This window comes from Glycine max, chromosome 9, assembly GCF_000004515.6.
Source record: "Glycine max cultivar Williams 82 chromosome 9, Glycine_max_v4.0, whole genome shotgun sequence".
Taxonomy (NCBI): Eukaryota; Viridiplantae; Streptophyta; class Magnoliopsida; order Fabales; family Fabaceae; genus Glycine; species Glycine max.
The window spans coordinates 5462018-5477267 of NC_038245.2; the positions used below are offsets into that span (position 1 = coordinate 5462018).

At 32.4% G+C, this 15250-nt stretch overlaps 2 protein-coding genes across 3 annotated transcripts; one reads left to right on the plus strand and one right to left on the minus strand.

The window, feature by feature from the left end:
* Nucleotides 1-700: 700 nt before the first annotated feature.
* Nucleotides 701-6692, minus strand: LOC100783084 (putative clathrin assembly protein At5g57200). The gene is made up of 15 exons (XM_041005395.1): nucleotides 6521-6692; nucleotides 6344-6413; nucleotides 5897-5994; nucleotides 5299-5437; nucleotides 5055-5182; nucleotides 4868-4960; nucleotides 4692-4742; nucleotides 3915-3980; nucleotides 3770-3835; nucleotides 3586-3666; nucleotides 3412-3504; nucleotides 2574-2768; nucleotides 2412-2490; nucleotides 1818-1930; nucleotides 701-1193 (listed from the first exon to the last, which is right to left on the minus strand). Exons 1-15 carry the CDS (start codon nucleotides 6608-6610, stop codon nucleotides 753-755), a joined length of 1803 nt encoding a protein of 600 aa, XP_040861329.1. The 5' UTR covers nucleotides 6611-6692; the 3' UTR covers nucleotides 701-752.
* A 1488-nt stretch (nucleotides 6693-8180) lies between these two features.
* Nucleotides 8181-10750, plus strand: LOC100816387 (uncharacterized). Of its 2 annotated transcripts, none has more exons than XM_006586931.4 (2): nucleotides 8181-8587; nucleotides 10569-10750. In XM_006586931.4, exon 1 carries the CDS (start codon nucleotides 8302-8304, stop codon nucleotides 8569-8571), a length of 270 nt encoding a protein of 89 aa, XP_006586994.1. In that variant the 5' UTR covers nucleotides 8181-8301; the 3' UTR covers nucleotides 8572-8587; nucleotides 10569-10750. The 2 variants fall into 2 exon arrangements, with proteins under 2 accessions (XP_006586994.1, XP_003533737.1); XM_003533689.5 differs by having other exon boundaries at nucleotides 10572-10750.
* Nucleotides 10751-15250: the final 4500 nt, after the last annotated feature.

Sequence of the window (15250 nt, forward strand, 5' to 3'; positions counted from 1 at the left end):
TCATCACAAAACTCTAAAGTACCAACGACTCCTAACAACAAACAGATCACATAAAGGGTACCAAAAGTATATAATGCAAACTGTGCTGTAAAGCAAAAATTAAAAGAGAATTGCTATAAGTGTGAAGGACTCTTGCTCGTATTAATTAAAAAAATATGATTACACGGTATTGGTTAAATAGTGAATTAAAGAGGTTTTCTCTGGCATAAAAAATGAAAATAATAATAATAATTAAAGACTAAAATAAAGTAAGGATTTAATACTTGACAAAAATCATGTCACAATATTGATGCAGTTTTTTTTTGTCAAAATAAAGTTTTGTATTACTATTATGCTTAAGTGATCAATTTATAAGAAAAAAAATGATGCAAATCAATCACTTTCTTTTGTTAATGTTATCTTTTCTCAGTGAAGCGTGCACGCTTGACGATTATACAGTGAGGCCACAAACATGAAGATTTTCCGTTCACTATTTGTTTCAACAGGAAAATATCTGAATGCTTAAGAAGCAACGATGCAAGTGTAATACTAGATCTAGGTGAGAGAACAATTTGTCTAAATGAACCATTGATAATTACAAGTGAAAAAAAAGGATTAAATATGTCATTCACTTGTCAACAATTAATTAAAGAATTTAAATATGATAAAAAAAAATGTTATTCTACTACAACCAACAAGAATACATTCATTTTGTGGTGGAAAGTGGGGGTGTGAGGAGAGGAGAAGATATCAAGTGGCAAAGAAGTCATGTTCTATATTAAATTGTAATTTCCACGTTGGGGCATGGAACTATGATTATAGTTTGGTACCGGTAAGGGATCTCCAAATGGATTATGAGAACCTGAATTCTGCATCTGATGAGGGAATTGGTTATATGGTTGTTGCTGTTGGTGAGGGACCATCATCATGTTGTTGTTGTGTTGTTGTGGTTGTTGGTACATCATTTGCTGCTGTTGGAACACCATTTGTTGTTGCTGTTGTTGTTGAGACATTAATGCCATTTGCACACTGGGGGGAGGTGCAATGTTGTTGGACATTGCAAATGGATCATGCTGATTGTAATGATCAAATGGGTTGTTATGTATATCCATTGTTCCACCATGTCCATAACCTGCATTTTGGAGTTGGAGTTGTCTCCTGGCATTTTCATCTTCATATAGACTATCCAGTAATAGCTTGTCAAAACCACCAGCCTGACTCAATAGTAAAGGATGGAAAGAGAATTGTGTTATATTTTTGCAACATGAGCTAAAAGATTGTAACCTATAACCTCATTGAGCTAAGAATAATGTTTCTCTCACACCTTCAACGACTTTTTGGTTTGTGAAAATGTATCATATTTTCACTTTGTTTCTTGTTTGGTAAAGTTTTTAGAAGTTTTTCCTCATACAAACTTTTAAAACAAACAAAATGGAAAATAGAAAATATTTTCAAACCAAATGGTCCCTTTATTTTTTACACTATTCTACACCTTTCCTTTTACGGCAAAAAGGAATGTAGATATAATTTCGGGGTAGTGTAAAAAATTTGAGATTATTGTTGCATAAATATGTAAGGAGCTCACTTCACCATGACCTTGATGCAACACTAAATCATGATTATATATGGTATATAAATTTAGCCATTTTCAAACAAACCTCTACAAAATACAAATGACTAATGTGAAAGTGTATCCATTTATAGCATATTTATTTGGGGATGAAAATCATGCAGTCATCATAGATCTCACTAGTTACAGTGTGAGCAAATAAATGAAGAGGAACTACATTGATATTAGTATAGTAGAGAAACAAGTGTAAAAAATAAAAAAAACAAACCATTCTGCGATCCGGGGCTTGACTGGAATGGTTACTTGGTGCAGTAACAAGTGAAAGTTCCCATCCAATAGTCCCGTCAATGTTACTCAAAGCAAGATTGTTTGGATTATTTCCTACAAAAGCTTGCAAAATTTAGAATTGGGTTGAGTAAAAAAAAAACTAATGTAGTTTAATTAAATATGGGGATGATTGACATATAAAAAAGAAAATAATTCAAAGTTTCTTAGGTTCAAGTTCTAGTTAGTGCATGTGAACAGGGAAAGAGAAATACTACAAGCATCCTCATGGATTTTAGAGAAAAGCATGTTATGAAATGATGACTGTTAGGGTATTAGTTTTTTTTATATAGCTATCTACCATCTTCTCTTATTAGCTTCATGTGGCAAAGTTGAAAAAAAAAACAATTGTCCATCAGTTGTGTTTACATTTTTGGATTTGCTTATAGGCAGATCAAAATGTACATATAAGTTGTCATCATTTACAGAAACTTTGAAATGCTTGTATGCATTAATGAGGCACATTGCAATCTATGGAAAGACTTGTACTAAAACAATTTATACTTCTCAATCAATTATCAATTACTTTAGACCTTACCACCAGATGGTACAATTGCAAGAGCCATAGCATTGCTTTCCTCCAATTCCATAACTTTTGGATTTATTTCATTAAGACCCTACAAAGGTAGACAAATGTATATTTTATCAAGCCAACCTCACAAACATGCATACAAAACATTATTTTATAACCAACACATACCAGCAAATCATCTATACCATCATCAGTTGATATAAAAGGAGGAGACTCTGCCTCCTCCTCCTGCTTAGGTTTTTCTTCTTCCTCTTCTACTGACTCTTCCCCATTGACTTCCTCAGCTTGTTCCTCATTTGCTTGAGGCTCTGCAGATTCATTGGATTCTGATTCCTCTTTAGACGATTCATCATTTTCTTGATACTCCTGATGTTGAATAACATTTATTAATGAACCATAAATAATTACATTGCAAGCATAAGTAAGAATAACTATAGTTGAAAGCTTAGAGAAAGTTTGTTTATGAACAATTAAACACTTTTCCCTCCATTACATTAGTTTCTCCACGATTCTAGTTATAGAAAATAATGAAACCTTAATAAGGTAGTGCCATGTGAGAAGTGGCAGAACCAGTAAACAATAACATGGATACAAAGTTTGGGTTAGCTATAGTTATAAGAATAAATTGTGAAATAGGTTTTGGAAATGGTAACAAATGCTTCAGAAGCCAATGAAGAATAAATTAGTAGCTCAATTTTTTATATTAATAGCTAAGATGTTTTAGAGAGATTTGTCATTCCTTCGTGTTATTAAACATAATACATAATACACTATAGGCCTTTTCAGATCTTCTTGCCTAAGAAAATTACTCGAGCCTCATCTGCTATAATGTATATGATAAGTCCTGTAATTTGTAATATTAGGGAGTTCAGTTTGGATTTGACTCACTTGTTTTATCACATTATCATGTTAGAATGATATGTATACTTGTTCGTTAAAGTTCATATACAATCATAAGAACACGTATAACACTAAAAACCACAAGTTTACCCCAAGGAATTTGTACATCACTTTTTCTTACCAGTCTCTTATTAACATGGCCTGTCTGGGGTGCTTCTTTAATGTATTCTTCCATTGTTGCAAGGAAAGAGGGAGGTGGCTGTTCATCAAAGTAAAAAGCTTTGTGAGATTCTTTCATTCATGATAGCACATGAGACTTATTTTAACAAACAAAAGGAACCTGTCTCAGTGTTGGAAATTGGAAATTCCTAGCAAGGTCCAAGCCTTTGCAGTAATCATAGAAGTCAGCAAGATTCTCAGCCTGCATAGTATTCATAAGGAAAACCACCAACAATTAAAGATCATAAGACTCAATCCATATTGGTCATCTACAAGAATGTCTGAAGAAAATCATTGTTATAAACCTGTTGGCCAGCTCTTTTATAAATGTTTAGAGCCTTCACTGCGTCATGTCTTGTCATATCAAAGAACTGCAATTTTCATTAGTTTGTGTAATTTAAAATTTAAATGAAGCAATCAAGTTGTAAGTTAAACTGAGATAGGCACTACCATGTCAACAAGATTGATGATTCCATCATTGAGTGCGCAGTATATTTTGAAACTTTCTTTCAAAACCTAAATGAGATTGCCAAAAGCCAAAAGATAGTGACAAACAAAGATACAAGTTCATGTAAAGAAATGTACTAAAAAATAATCAAAATTTATGGATTTAAATGGGGTGTTGAGGATGAATTAGGCTACTATAATTATAAATTATAGGAGATAAAATTCTCTATATGTAACAACTCCACCATGTAATTCACTTAATCACTATGATCTTCACTCCGAGTGGAAGCAATTTATTCATTGACTTCTAACATTATGTAATAGCAAGAATCATACAGATATAATCCAGACCAAATTTATATGTAATTTCTTAGATGCTTTTAGTGTTATTCTACAATCAAAATTGAAGTTTCACATCGGTAATTTTTGTAATAAAGATCAGCATTAAAGGTCAGTATAGGTGAAACTCCAATTCAGACAAACATGCAATTCATTAGGTGTTTGATGTTACTCTCTGATTAGAATTGGAGTTTCACTTTGGTAAGATATATATACTGACAAACATATGCAATTCATTATGTAATAGCATATGCCTCTAAGTTTTGTCCATATAATTCTAATAGTTCCTTGTTGACAGATACCGATTTTTGTGTATATAGGATCACGACTCACGAGTAAAAGTATTCACAATTATCTAGTCATGCTATTGCCCCTAAACACTTTCTAAGTTTATACTCAAAGTGCTATTATGTTGAAAGTAGAAATTCTAAACATGCATACCAGGGCCAACGCATATTGTACTAGATGATTACGGTAAGCACATCCTTCAGGCTGCAAGATGTTAAAGCAAATTAAATGCAACTTAGAGCAAGAAAATACAGTGATTCAATGTTAAGGGATATGTCATAACAAAATGCAGACATCAAACTTGAAAATTACTATTAATTAATTTATACCTGACAACCAATAAGGCGATATAGAAGTTGTTGTAGTGCCGGTAGCTGCTCCAACAGATCATTACTATCCAACAATCGAGTTCTGCTATGTGCCTGTCATAATTGAAAGTTAGTGATATTCTGAACATAAAAATATGATTCTTGAAAAATAAAGTTGAGTATGAATAAAACAAGGCAAAGTGCACACTTTATTTACAGCTGGTGATGCTTTTGTTAAACGCTCGGATTCTATGTCATATTTAAGGACTCTAAAACATTCAAGTCTTTCTTCTAAAAATAGTGCATAGACTCGAACCCATGCAGAACAATCCCAAGCTGCAAAAATAAATTTAGTCAGTCATGGAATTTGGAACAATAATGAATAAGAAAGAAAATGGTCAAGATATTCAAAATAGTCACAACAAATTCATGTACAGAACCAATTAATTTACCTAGAGGGCTTGAATCATCTTTGAAATTGGATATATGGAGAATATGTCCCCTGCGGGAGTAGTTAAGAATCTCTTCTCTAAAGGTGGGATCACCCTCTCTCAAAGTCCTGTGAATGACTATCAATGTCTTTATAGCAACCTGACATTTCATTATTCACTGACATGAATGTTATACAATGATAAAAATTCTTTTTCTCAGTAAAATTGTGTGCAAATCCTCTCTCTAAATGTGAGTTGAATCTCAATTTAGCCCCTTTATTGTCCATTTCATATTGGACGCGATGATAATTGATGAACATGTCATATCCCATTAGTTTTGCAATAACATTAGAACCATGATTTATATTATATATGGGTGTGATTGATTACACACATGATATCATTCAAATTTTTCTTTCTTTCTTTCTTCTTTTCCCCCTTTAGTTTTTTGCTAGTATAGGTACATAAAGAGGAAAACAAATCTAACAAAACCCTTAACTGAACTGTTACAACACTTAAAATCTTCTACCATGTCATATTAAAAAAAAGTTCTTAAGATCTTAGTGCTTTCAAAGGACAAGATATCAAACTACTATAAGTATCATGAAAAGAATTATACTATCCAACTTTGCGTCTTAGAAAGTCTCTTAGAAAGTTTGTGAATACAGTATGCCACATCTGCCCGTGGCTGGTGTGCTGATGTTGCATAGAATATTTCTGCAAACCATTCAGGAAAATTATATTTAGAAAAGAAAGATGTGAGAGAAATTAAAACAAGCTTTTCAACAGAAAAAAAAAATCCGATTTATGCCTTAAAGATGACATTATGGTAATTTTTCTATATATTTGGTGCAATATTAGCAAGGAAAATAAACAAGCATAGATTGATGAATCAAAGCTTTGAAAATACCAAAGATTACATGAAACAAGTTTCATGATGACACATGATATTAATTAAAAATGTATGAGTATTATTTACATTCAACAAAAATTGGGAATTAGGAATGATTAATGATATATATATATATATATATATATATATATATCATATCATATGTTAGCATACTTCGAACATGACGTTCCTTGGGAGGATATTCCACATGATTGGTGGCCTTTACAATTGCAATATCCAACTCCTTCATAAACAAAATGAAACACAATCAATCTAAACAATAGAGATCATGTGTATATGTATGCATGCATGCATGTTTATGTATATAAAATAATGGAGAAATCAAATCACCTTGTATTCACTATTGACTTTGGCGAGGCCAACCTTGGTTGAGTCCTTGAGAGCTCCATAGGCTTTTCTGAAGCTCTGAAACGTTCCCATTATTCATTAAAAACGACTTGCTATTATGATTTGGATGAAAGAAAGAGAAAAAGAGAAAGGGAGAAAAATCCTAGTTTTCTTCTTGATTGTTTTATCTCTGAGAAGGGTATTTTGGTACTTTGAGGTTGTGTGATCTTAACTAACTAATGAATCTTGAGGGGACAATTGGGTTACATTGGACGAAAGTTTCTGCAGAATCAGTTGGTTGAATTTTCCAAGAATAGAAAAAGTCGGATTCAGTTTCGTTGAGACTCAAGTTACTCAATTGCCCATTGCTAAATTCACTATTATGGTAGGAACATTGATTGGTGTGGTATTTTGAACTTAGAATGACATGTTGCTTCTAATAATAATGAACTGTCATATGGTGTTGCTTAGTGGTCGGAGAAGAAAAGAAATATGTCTATCATACAAAATAAGTTGATATTGTTGAACTTTTTATTTTATATATATATATATATATATATATATATATATATATATATATATAGGAGGAATGCTAGTAACATTTTTTCTAATCTTTTTTTTTTATTCTTTTATGATATAATAAAATTGATTAAAAATCATAAATTTTGTTATGTCTTATTTTTTATTATTTAATAATTTTTTCTTCTAATTTAAGAGTGAGACCCCCCAAAATAGGTGATTTTTAATAAAATTTAGTTAATCACTGAGAAAATATTAAAAAGAGAATGTGTTGCTCGTATTCTTTTTTTTATACACAGTTTATTCTAATAATTTTTTCGGCATTAGTATTTATGTATGCAAGAATTGAGAAAAAAATCAGATTACATTATTCCCAAACAATTACATATAATTAAACTCATATATTACCTTTGTTGTTGGTGAAACTTGATTATGGAAATAAACATCAACAAATGTATTGATCATAACAATTTGAGTCTTAATCACATTGTCTATAGAAGGTGAAAAAATCTTCCATTTGACTATGTGTTTATGTTTTCATTCCAACAATTGATCATTTGTCAACAATAATAAAGTCGTAGGGATGCACATGAATGGTGAAGGCACAAAGGAGGTAAGCAAGAAATTGTTTCCTGAGAAAGAAACCAGAATAATTTGAGATAGGAAATAAATTAGAAGGATATTTAAGACAAAAAAAGTATTGTTTAGAAGAGGAAAACAGAGGCATATTTATTTATTAAATAAAATAGGGGATTATTCAAAAATAAAAAAAAAATAAAATAGGGGAGGTATAATTATCATTAGCCAAAAACTCAAAACTATGTAGGGCCATGCTAGGTGCACCACACATATTACTTGTGCACCCTGCATCAAAGAAAAAATTTTAAAAATGCCCTTACGGATCACATCCGTAAGTGTTTTTTATAAAAAAATTTAAAAATATATTTTATAAATTAATTTAAATTAATGATTCTCTTTATTCATATCCCTTTTACGAAAGGATAAAATAGAAAAATCACATAATTGCTGGGTATATCAGTAATTTGGCTGGATGCACGTAACTGCCCTGTTTGGGGCCTAAAATTTAATCCAGAAACACATATTAACAGCACGTGAGGCAGCATCAGATATGGGTCGGGTCACGTGCAACGAACAGACACACAGTCACATACATAGAAACCCATTATTCCCAATTTCCCAATTTCCATTAGGCAGAGCAAAGTAATCGCAAAATCTAGGGTTTGTTCGTTCGCTCGTTCGCAACAATGGCGCTGAGGAGATTCTACAACGAGATCAAGGGGAAGAGGGTGAGCGAGGTCCCTGAGCACGTGAAGCCGATGCTGTCCCTGAGCTACATCAAGAAAGCGATTCAGAGAGGCTTCGACAATTACCATGCCAAGTACATTGAAACCAGTTCCCCTGATCCCATCTTCCATGTCTGCTACGGCGGCATGATCTTCTCCTACCTCGTCGCTCTCCCCCACGAGCGCCGCCACCTCCTCCACGCCCAGGAGCACGCTCAGCAGCATCACTGATTCCATCCACCTTCAGGTAGCACCTTTCTTTCCCAATACGATGACGCCGTTTTTTTGTTTGTTTCGATCTTCGAGGAATTAGATAGATCATGTGCTTGAGTGGTTTGTTTTTATTGAAATTTGAAGGGTTTTTTTTTCTTCTGCGGTTTTCGTTTGTGATTATTGTAAGAGCATGATTAGGAATCCGTTTGTGATTAGTTACCCAACAATTATGTTTTCTTAACATCCAGAACATTGAAACTTTTCTTAGTAATTATTCAGAATACATTCTAGTTTTCCAAATCTGGAAACAACCACTTTGCACATGCTAGGGTAAGGCTGCATATAATGACCCTCCTCCAATTTTCATATAAAAAAAGGGTACTTTAGTTAGTGGCATTCTACTTATACAAATTTTTAGTTGGTGATGTCTGATGAAACAATATCTCAATTCTATTGCTGTCAATGCACATTACTTTTGGTTTTTATTAACTCGATGTGGGTAATGTATTGTTTTATGTTTGGTGATTGATATCTACGTAATTTATTGTTGTTGTTGTTGTATTGAAGATGGTTTCCTTGCTTGATCTCAGATCATTTTTGAAAAATCATGGCAGGAGCTTACTGTCATCTTTGATGTATTTAATTGGTTACGTTAGATGATAAAATGAGCTCTCTATGATACAATCACGAATGAATTTTTTTGGACTTTTGTGATAATTGAGTGCATGAAAGAGGATGGAATTTTTTATTTGGTTGCAGTGCTTTAGTCTCCTAACTGCATATGTTTTGATTACTATTTGCATTTGAATCTTGCATGTCATTTGGACTGTGTTCATGTTCATGATGAATCAAGTGGTTCTTAGGCTTGCCTTGTCAAAATGTGTGAGATTTTGTTTTTCCAAACACTAAATCTATATCACCTATGGGGACTTCAGACTTTAGTCATCTTGCAGAAGAAAAAGTGAAAGGGTCAATGCTACAACAAATATGTTTGGAAAAGGCGCATATACAAATTTTGTTTGGCATCTCCTCTGTTGTCCCCTCTCATAAATTGTTTTTATCACCATTCTCAGATGTTTGAAGAGGAAGTTGGGACATAAATAACATTCTTAGGAAACCTATACTGACCAAGGTGTATGTTAGGTATAATAATGGATGACCAAAGTCCACACATTAGTAGATCCTCTTTGTTAGTTTCTGTTAATGAAATTTGTTAGTTAGGAGTCTCTGACTGAAATTGTTAGGGGGAAGGAGGGAATATTAGGTAATAAAAAGTGGTGAACAAGAGGAGGGAGTTCAGACTGGAAAGTGGTGGGTAGTGGGGCTAGAATTATCAGCTTTCTGGAATTGAGAGGAGACAGAGCTTCTTTTTGTAGAGGAGACATAGCATAAAGCATCCTATTTCTATGATCTGCAATCTTCTTGATTCATACCTGGGAATAGGGGACTTGCTCAATAAAGTTTCTAGTTTCTTTTTAGTTATTTCCTACTTCTAATCCACATTTTAAGGCATATATTTCCATATTTATTTTCAGTTGATGTGTTTCCATTTACAATTATAAGAATGCTATCTTGTTTTCTTTTTAATTCTTATTTTCAAAATTGTGAAGGAGGTAGTGAAAACAAAGAAATGTTTATTTTCACCATTTCCTTTACTAATCTTGAAAACAAAAAGCATAATGAAAACAAGATGACATGTTTGTAGTTATTACTGAAATTTATAATGAAAAGCACAACAAACCAAACACCTCCAAAAGTTCCATCATAATTTTGGGATGCTGGCCTTTGAATATAAATTGACCAAAGTAACTGCCGGGCAAAGCAGTTTTTATGGCATCCCAAACATCAAATTATTTTTAGTTATTTTTCAAAATACATTCTACTTAATCTTAATGCAAATTCTAAGCCAGTGATATTCTGCGATTCTATTGTTAATATGCAATGTATCTTCTTTAACTTGGAAGTACCTATTTGCTTTATATTTGTGGCTAATATATATATTTTATTTTTGTTAGCAGGATCCTGGTTGAATTGGAGGTGGTTGGCTTGCTTGATCTTTGTTTTAAAATCTGAAAAATCAAGGCAGAAAGATACTGTCAGCTTCTGTGTATTTCATCATTTGGATGATAAAATAAGTTCTATTTGATACAATTCTCAATTTTCTTGCAGTTAAATGTTTAATTGAATGTGTGAAAAATGAGCATACTTTTTTATTTGGTTCTGTCTTTTAGGTCCTCTTGATGTGGTGATGTAATTTTGCAACTGTTCAAATTATGGGATAGGTTTCATATCTCAAACAAATCATAGACAGTGCGCCTAAGTTAAATTTTTTTAAGGCAAATCTGAATAATGGATTTAATCTCTTGATAATTGCATTTGAATGTTGTACATCATTTAGACTGTTCACCTTTATAATAAATCTATTGGTTCACAGACTCGCCTAAGAAAAACCTAAGAAAATATGTGGGTTTTTGTTTGGTAAAAAAATTCGTGATTTATTATACATTACAGGCTCTTTGGCTTTTAAATTCTATATAACATATCAAAATCATACAAACTTAAATGCTATTGATTCTACCATACTTTTTTTATACTATATTTTTTGGAGAGGGATGACATCTCAGGCGGGGAAAGCCTTTGAACTAGGGCAGGTCCTAAAATTTTATGCTTCTTGGGCGAAACATTATATAAGACCATCTTATATTTAATTATTTGAAAATATAAATATATTATATAAAAAATAAATATTTAGTGTTTCATTATATTAAATGAATAATATAATTTTGATAAATCTAAAAAAAATACATTTTTATTTTATTTACTTTTATGTTATCTATCATTTAATTTATGTTTCTAAAAAAATTACATAGATAGACCCCAACAACAAACTTAAGAGTAATGGTAGCAAGAGACTGAATTTAGTAGTTTTTCATATAAAATTATTGACTCTCGAGATATAGTAATATGGAGGAGACAAAAAATTGGAAGCATCGTTTCTTTTAAAGTTTCAAAGAGGGGAGGATAGGTTATTCACATTTTATTTGATGGTCAAAGGCGAATTGAAAGTTCAGTTGTGATAATCTTAAGAATTTTTCTTGGGAAAAATAGATTAAATAAGGTAGGAATGATAATGAGGCAAGTCGAGGATGACTTTTGAGTTTTTCGTCAAGATTCTTGCAAAAGATGACAAGTTTGGGTTTAATAAAGGTGCTTTATATTTTTAAATTAATTTTCACCCCATCACTTTATTAGATTAATCTATGGAGAATCTGTCACATTTTCTTACAAAATTAATTCATTTATGTATTTTTAAGATGTTAATTTTTGCATTTATAATTTAATTTAATTTATTTTTATATTTGGCTCCCCAAAGAAATTGCTCTAACTCTTATTTTCTTTATAATCAACAAAATATTATTTCATATTAAAGCTTACATATTTAATACTGACAAAAAATTATAACTTAGTCTGACGAAGGAAATTATGTGTTGCATCATTTGTGCATGTATGTATTTAATGATAGTGATTATATGTTTTTTTTAATCATCAATTTCGTGCTAAGTATATGTGTGTGTTCGTGTGTTTATGTATGATTGGTTTAATGAAGCTTGACAAAGAAATATAATTTGTCTTAACTAAATTTTCATTTATGGAAGAATTGTACTGCACATTGAGTTGCAGTGTAAATTATCTCTTTATGAGGTTTACTTTGAGTACACTTATCCCTAGAGAGATTACCACAATAATCTCTGAAATTAGTACATTAATCTAGACGCTTAAGATAAGATTTATCAGTTTTGGTGACAAAAGTAATTTTTACCATTTTTGTTTATGTCTACTTTATCAATTTTTGGCTAAAATTTCAAAAAGCAACAACACCCATAAAAGGCATGTCTTGGCAAGTAACTTGGGCTGCCAAGTGGTCACTCAAGGTGTCAATTAGGCCTAATCAAATTTCTTTTGAGCAAAAGCCTTAAACCTTATCTTCATAATTCTTTAAAAACCAATTTTGGGACCCTTCTTCCTCCTTTTTACACGAGTTCACCAAGAGGGAGAGGAAGCCACTCTTCTGCATGTTTTTCAAACTTGATACAAGTGTTCTTGAGGTTTCTTCCATCAAAGGTTTGGTAAGAAGTTCTTAATCTTCTTTCTCTTCTTGTTTTCCTTACCAAATCCATGCAAGCTTCTCATTTATGGTTCCAAAATTTCATTTTCATTCTTAGAAGTTTGAGACATAAAGGATTTGAGCTCTTTGTTCATCTGAGTCATTTCGTGTAGTTTCATCAAGGTAAGAAGGGTCTTTCCACTTTTTGAACCCTAACCTTGTTATCTTTCGAAGCTAGGCTTCATTGCATGTTATATTGATGATTAAAATTTCGTATTTGTTGCCATGATTGGAACTCTGTAATATGGTGTTTTCTTGAAGTTTTAAGGTTAAAAATGAGTTCTTTGGATTTAAAACTTAGGGTTAGGCTTAAAGTTCACTTAAATCGGAGTTTTTTTTATATAAAAAGTTATTAATAAAATAAGTTTAAGGACATTTTGTAGAATGAAAATTTGCCACGAAATTGAACTGATTGTTATAGTTATATGAAATTCTTTTCATACAGTTTTGACCTCAAAAATGAATTTTTTAGGTGTGAAAATGTATAGTAATATATAAGATTCATGAAAAACCAATTCCCAAACCATTGAGAACCTTGAAATCAAGTTTAGGAGTGGAACTTTGTAAAACTGAATGACAGGGTAATTTTAGACAGTAAACAACTTAACATTGGAATCCGTGCCTCTGGACAAAGTTACCCTAGGATTATTTATTCTAGAATTGTTGATTTAATTGTTATATTATTGCTTAGATAAACTGCAAAATATGATGATTGATGCATGCTCTGGAATTGTGGTGATCTTTTACTGATAGAATTTTTTAGATGTGTATATATTATTTTATTATTGTCGAATGGTACAACCGGTAGAGTGTGAACTCTAACGAATTATATCTGTAGTGTGTGAATTTACATTCTGTCACACATGCACGCACATGCACACACACATATTTGTATATTATTATTTTATCGGTACGCGTTGTGGTTTGGGTTTGGGGGTGTTCAATCTCGACAAATTGTTTGTTATGATCATTAGATGGTTTCAATCATAGTTACTATGTTGTCCAATTGTTTGTGTGATAAGTGATTTATGTTGCTTAAGGGGCCACAATTGGTTCCCTAAGAGTAATATGTAGGCCTAAGCCTCGTCTCTTTTTCTTGTTTGTTTGAAGGTACGCATTTATTGATGTACGTGGCATGAAGACTACTCATGCAATACAGTGGCAGAAGTCAAGAGAATTGGAGAAAGAGTAAAGAACCAATGGTTTTATTTTCTTCTGTGAGAAAGTGGATAATGGACAAAGATACATTGAGGTATAATGGCTGAAGAGGTTTGAAGAACCTGGGGGAATTAGCAAGTGGTGACTCTCCGGTATTTGATGCACTCATTTGGTGTGAGTAACTCACAAGACTCACTTAGCTACTCCTAATTGGCTCCAAGACTATGCTTTTTGAGTTAGGAGCATAGGGATCAATGTACATTGTATCTATATGTGGTGATCACTCCCGACTGTCATCCACATAAATGTATAAGACCATCAAGACCTATGAGGATTGGTGGTAGAGGTTAAGCCCTAATGGGTGACAAGTGTGTCAGTAACACGCTTAGGATCTCGAGAGTGTTGGTTGCTTAGAAAAACCACTTGTAGTGGTTAATTAGGTTGTATGTTTGCTTTGTTGGATTATTGTTTGCTTGTGGCATTTGAGAAACAGAGGACTCACCTTTACAACCACACAACTTTAAAGTGTTGAGGATGTCGATGACACTGAGGCATCTGCGGGCTTGACGTTGCTCACAAAGAAAGCGAGCATGGTCGTGCACAGTAACGTGGATTATGTGTTACACTTGCCATACCCGAGTTCACTTCGTGCTAGTAAAAACTTTGAATGCAGTCCCCATTATTGTAGACCACACTTAACTTGCTATATTCCATGGGGATTTACATCTTACTCAGAGGTTAGTTATTATGAGGACTTTTGCTTGTATCTTGGACTAGAAGAGCTTCGTAATGATTTGGAATTCCTGTGAACTCTGGTGGAGTACGATGGACGGGGCAATGTTCTCATATATAATGTAAAGCCAATGCCCATAGTTGAAGTTACAGAGGATTAAGGAGACCATGCGGATATGTCGTCTGAGGAAATCGAGGAGTACATGGAACTTTTGTGGTAGTTAAAGCCGACATCCAAGGAGGAGAGTAATGATCCTTTTGAGGACATGTCTTAGATGGTCTAGTACTTTTAGCATGATTGTGTTATGCTTTGGTCCTAGGTTTCTTTTAATGATTTTGATGTATTTTAAGAGATGTTTTCTCTTAGGGCATGTATTTTGTTGTAGCAAGAATGTAAAATTTATTTTGCTTACTTTCATCCTATATAGGTTGCATCCATATTATTTCTCCTATGACACTACTTATGTTATTTAATTATGTATGAAGACTAAGTTATTTTATATTTGAATTTATTTTAATTCAATGTAAAGGTTTATTGTTTTACGATCGACACGTTTGTTTTTTAAAAAATATAGGAAGAAATTTTACTAATTATAAGCACCGGTTAAAAATTGTGATGCATATCTCTGAAATAAATTAAAT